Here is a 5,943-nt window from a genome sequence, read left to right as displayed (position 1 = left end):
CCCAAGAATTGTTATAAATGGAGTTCCTCGCTTCATTTCCAGCGCACATGGCCACCAAAATCTCCAGATACCAATCTCGTTGGACTATTGTGTCTGGAGTATTTTGTAAAGCAATGTTGTCACTAAAAAATATCAAAGTGTCGATCACCTCAAGCAAGCTGCTTCGCCAGGGAATGGGTCTAAAATACCGCAGAGCAACATTCAGGGCAGCGTGTGACGGTTCATGGCCGTTGTAAGGCCATAATTCGTGCCAAAGGTGACCAATTCGAACAAATCTAAACTTATTCTAAAATTTTATGCTACTTCCGACATTTTTTGCATTCATTGATAAAATCTGAAAAAAAGGAAAAAAATTATGGCGTTTGACTTTGTTGCAGTTTTTTATCTCACCCTGTATTTCCACATTTTCAAAAAATTGCACATATCTCATAAAAAGTATAGGAAGTAGTCGATATAATCCAAATATGTCATGTTGTAATATTCATATCGGTCTTAGGTCACATACGAATTGTTCAATATTGACCAAGTGCTTCGGAACCTCCCACATAAAGAGTCAACAGTTTGAATAATCATATGTCAAGGCTGGGGATATAAATCTGTAGACAAAACCGACTTACTAATGCTATTTTATCCCGTTTCAATCATGAGTCCATAACACCCCCTATACCTCATTTTTTGGGTAAGATAACGATATATTCTACAAAAGGACTTGGAGAATCAAAAGTGAATCATAAAAAAATATTCTTAAATTTTGGTTTATAAAAAGGCTTTTTTAATTAAGCATAATTCCGACAAGCTGCAATTTTTCATACAGGGTTGCCCATATTCGACGGACCCATGACTCTTTGGGCCCATTCCAATCGACGAGGCTTGTCCGCAGGCAACATTCTTTGCGTCAATTGAATTTTGTACGGGAACAAATGCAAATCAATGCGAATAATCCGTTGTAAAGTGGACCGAGCCATGCCCAACTGCTGAGAACGGCGTTTGTGGGATGTTCTTGGGGACCTCTCAACACTGGCTCGTACGGCAGCGATATTCTCAGCCGATCGCCTTGGTCGACTTTTATATGGCCTCTTCGGATTAGAAAGAGTCTTACCAGTCGAGAATTTTTCGTATAAACGCTTAATGGAGTTCTTAGAAGGCGCACTCCTCACATTTTTTAATGTTTTAAAAGCACTTTGAGTTTTCACAATTGATTTCCTGCAAATTTCAACTATTTCATAGTCCGTCGAATATGGGCAACCCAAAAGAATTTCAGGTTCTTATGCTTAATTTTTTCAAGTCCTGAATATAGCATCCTCAGGTCTTTTTCATTTACATAATTAAAAACAGATTTTTATGCACTAAATATCCTCCACAGAATTTCCACCATCCTGTAGTACCTATAATATCATTCATATTTCATGTACTCACAGGAAACCCTCTATATGTCTTAAAAATTTAGTCTTTTTGCAAGTTTCCTGTAAAAAGTCGAAATGGAGATGACGGACCCTCATAGGTCCCTTGTAGAATTAAATCACGTCCCTAGGCTTTTACAAAATTTACATCTTTCAGCAGTCTGCTAATCACTTTTCCCCCCAAATCATTTTAAATGTTATTTTCAGGCCAACAACATCAATGGCCATTTTGCTGACAAATTAAAAAAACCTCCTTTGACCCATAAAAGACATTTTGAAAAGTGAAACTTTTGTCACAAATTATTTTATGGAAAACGAAATGACATTGCATTTTCCTTCGAATCTGCATTCAAATTGGCCCGATTACGAATACATATATGGCCACAGCATTGCCAAAAAAGGAAGTGGGGTTTCTTTATTTTTTTTAGATAGACATTGTCTTTTTATGGCAAATCAATGCCGCCTCCACTTGCATTGCGGTGTTTTTTCCTCTTGTCTTCTTTTTGTTTTTTTGGTTACCAAAAATAAGAAAGAAAAAACGAACAACTGCAACATCATTAAACTATGGATGCATGTCGAATGAAGCTGTCGAAGTAGAAACTATTGGAAGTTGAAAGAGTTGTTGGTGGAGGTGGTCGGTTGAAGAAAGAAGGAGCAACGAAAAAAGACTTGTCAAGACCTTGAAAAAAAAAGTTGTGGCAAGAGACAAGCGAGGCAAAAGTAAACCGCAAAATCTCCAAAAAATAAATTCCCAAAAACCCAGTAACCAGTCACAGTAATGATGCTCGCCTGTCTGTGGTTGAGGGTCTTGATAACGATGATGTGTCCTGGAGCTTTGCCATGAAATCTTTTTTAAGTGAAGATGCAATTTTTCTAAGTTTTGTTTTTTTTTTTTTTCGGTCAATTTTGCACATTTTACTAAAGTAGTTGTAACTTTTGACATTTGATGGGAAATTGGTCAACTCAATATGTTTAGCAGAAAAAAAAGACAAAAATATTCACACACACACACACATACTCACAGGCATTAAATAAAACCTGATGAAAAAGCTAATGCTGTCTTCTTGTAGTCGTTGATGATGACGATGCTGTTACTGCTGCTGAATCGGCTGATAAAAAATAATGTGATTTACAACAATCAGATATTTTGGGACATGCATGCATATGGTTTTTTAACATCTTTGTTCTGCTTGTTTGATTTGATGTAAAATATGTTTTTGAATCAAATGTACTTTCGATTTGGGTCATGTTCCACTAAAATTATTGCAGTAATGGAATTTCTGGCCTGTGACAGGGGGAAATTCTTGATATAAGCCAATAAGATTTTAAATGCAAATATTTATATAAACGTTTTCAAATCCAAATTATTAAAATATAAATTTTCTTTTTTTCTTTGCAGGTAATATGTTAAGAATATTGGAAGGATGAAAAAAGGCATACTTATTCCACTACAGTCTAAATTACGCTATGTACAGCTAAGACTTAAATTGATTTTCAGGTAAGGTCTGAAATACAACGTCTGTTTAGTCAATACAAAGTCCGCATTTGAATGACACTATGCGAAAAATTTAAAAATTTCTTCGAAAATTACAGGAAAAGTCCAATAATTTATGAACAAGTAAAAAAAGAGTTAAGTTCCGGGCCGTGTCGAACTTTAATTTCCTCCACCAATTTGGAAGGAACTTGAACAATTTCAAAAGAAATCCAAAAACTACCACTTAAATGAAAGCCATTATATGAGGACTATACGAAGACGTGCACGAAATTTTTTGTCATGGGCTGTAGTACCCATTTCCAACTTCAAATACGAAATTTGAAACAGTTCCAGTAAATAATGTCGATAAAATCAGTAAAATATCGAATATCGGGAGGTATCGTTATATGGGGGCTATGGCAAAATTTTTTGCCATAGGTTGTAGTACCCATTAAGACCTTCAATACGAAATATGAAACGATTCTGGTGAATAATGTTGCTGAAATTATCAAAATACCGAATATCGGGAGATATCGTTAAATGGGAGCTATACGAAGACTTGGACCTGCATATGAAATTTTTTGTCATATGAAATTTAAAATAATTCAGGTAAATAATGTCGCTAAAATCATGAAAATACCGAATATCGGGAGGTACCATTATATGGGGGCAATACGAAAACGTGGACCGACTTGGCCCATCCACGAACTTAACCTGCCTACTAGTAAACTATGCATCTATCCAAAATTTAAACTTTCTATCTCAATTTGTTCGAAAGATAGCATGATTACAACAGACATACAGACAGGCGGACATCGCTAGATCGTCTCAGAATTTCACACTAATTCAGAATATATATACTTTGTAGGCTCTGTAGAAATTTGATATCAGGGTCGCTGTTCATGTCTAGCCTGGACATTTGGAGTTGGTTTCGGAAATGTGTTCTATAATTGTACAAAAACATGTTAAAAAGTATCAGTCGGTTTTGCCGACAGATGTATACCCTCAGCCAATGTTCGCTTATTTAAATATATTTTTATTTCTGCTATGATTTTTCAAATTGTTGACCTTCTATGGAGTAGAGTCCGAAGGAATGGACCAATAATGTTCATTTCGTATCAGCCCTAAATAAATATAATATAAATGTTGGGATGTGTCAGGTTTGGGCTATATCGGTTACTTCCTTCACTTTTTATGAGATATGTGATAAATTTTAGAAAATGAGATATCAGGTATAGTCGACCGAAGTATTCCATTTTCAAGTTTCATTGAGTACTACCTAAAATAATGGAAAGGGCAAAATTAAAGGAAATCGATCATTTATGTATATTCAATTTTATCATAAATTCCATTTTCATTTCACATTTTTAGTTGGGGGAAATATTCCGATATGGCAAGTTGTAAAGAATCGCTGACTTATTTCGCATGTTATGACAGATAAAAGTATTGAAAATTGTGACTCTTTGTGGATGAGCTACCAGAAGCTCACAATAGACCTTGTGTTAGCAAAAATGTTTGTATGTGTGAAATTTTGGAGAGAGTTGGATGCTTATTTCGCTTCCGTTGAGTGTTGTGCTTTTCAAAATCTTGAACCCTATGCGAGGGAGATACCAGAAGAAATAGTCCGACATCTACCATCTTCATAGCAGATCTTGTGTTGATGAAAATATTGAGACGTGCCAAGTCTGAATTAAATTGGATGTTAATTTCGCTCTTTATGAACTTCATAGATATTCAAAATTGTGACCCTTTGTGGGGGAGGTGCCAGAAGGAGTGGACCGATATATTCTATCTTCACAGCAGACCTTGAATTAATAAAAATATTTTGATGTATGTAGTTTGAAGACAATCGGGCTCTTACATCACATTTTATAAGAGTTATAATTATTCAAAATTTTTACCCTTTGTGGAGGAGGTACTTGATGGAGTGAACCGATATATCCCATCTTCACATCAAATCTAATGTTAGTAGAAATAATAAGATGTGTGAAATATGAAAAGAACCGGATGCCTTTTTTCGATTTTATGATCGTTTTGATTATTCAAAACGTTGGCCCTTTTTGAAGGAGGTATCAGAAGGAATGGTCCGATCTCTACCGTCTTCACAACAGATCTTTTGTTCATAGAAATATAAAGATGTGCCAATTCTGAATGGAATCGGATGTTAACTTCTCGTTGTATGGGCTTCATGGATATTGCAAAGTTTGGCCCTTTATGGGGGAGTTACAAGGAGTTTGCAGATATATTTCATGTTCACACCACACCTTCGGTTAAAAAAAAATACTGTGATGTGTGTAATTCGATTACAATCGAACTCTTATATCACATTTTAAAAGATTTATAAGTATTCAAAATTTTAAACCTTTGTGGGGGAGGTACTTCATGAACTGGACCGATATTGTCCATTTTTGCACCTGACCTAACACTGATGCAAAAATTAGGATTCGCAAAGTTGGAGCCAATTCGAATTATCCTTACTCTTTCTGTGCAGTGAAATATTTTTTTTTTTTTGAAAATGTCGACCTTTTTGTGGGAAATTTGCCAGAAGGGGTGAACCGATATTGCCCATCTCCGAACTCGGTCTTAGTTTGATAATAATATTACGATGTACCAAGTTTGGACTAAATCAGATAATCCCTTCAAGAGTTATCGTACGCACCAGCCAGACAGACGGACGGACATCATTAGATCGACTCCAAATATCCTGAAACGGATTTGGTCTAAAAAGACCTAGGGTCTAAAATCGTTACCGATGAGGCACGTTTTGGCCGTATCAAATGATATATACCATCTGTAGCCGTATGACTGAAGGTATTATTATTGAATGGTTTTATATTTAGAATTGGGTGAAGCGATAGGGCTGGAATCCTCAAATTTTAGATTGAGGTTTCTGTTGGTGTCTGAACTTAAGATGTGGATAAAATTCTTTTGAAAATGTGTACTATAATGGTACGAAATGTACTGAATCCTCAAATCTTTAAATTTGATATTGAGGTATATCTCTTGGTATCTGGTGTTGAGATATGGAGGTAGTTTTGGAAATATGTACCGTATTTATAATAAATTGTA

At 35.5% G+C, this 5,943-nt stretch overlaps 1 protein-coding gene across 1 annotated transcript in view; it reads left to right on the top strand.

Moving 5' to 3' along the window:
• Positions 1–2,811, top strand: part of LOC109612534 (uncharacterized) — an 8,469-nt gene extending 5,658 nt beyond the window's left edge. The window contains exon 2 of the mRNA XM_020036692.1: positions 2,800–2,811. Within this exon, the coding sequence (XP_019892251.1) occupies positions 2,800–2,811 (12 nt within the window). The remainder of the gene's footprint in view (positions 1–2,799) is intronic.
• Positions 2,812–5,943: the final 3,132 nt, after the last annotated feature.

Source organism: Musca domestica, unplaced genomic scaffold (genome assembly GCF_030504385.1).
Source record: "Musca domestica strain aabys unplaced genomic scaffold, Musca_domestica.polishedcontigs.V.1.1 36, whole genome shotgun sequence".
Classification (NCBI taxonomy): Eukaryota; Metazoa; Arthropoda; class Insecta; order Diptera; family Muscidae; genus Musca; species Musca domestica.
Note: the sequence above shows the minus strand (reverse complement) of the source record. Positions and strands in the feature narration are given on the sequence as shown.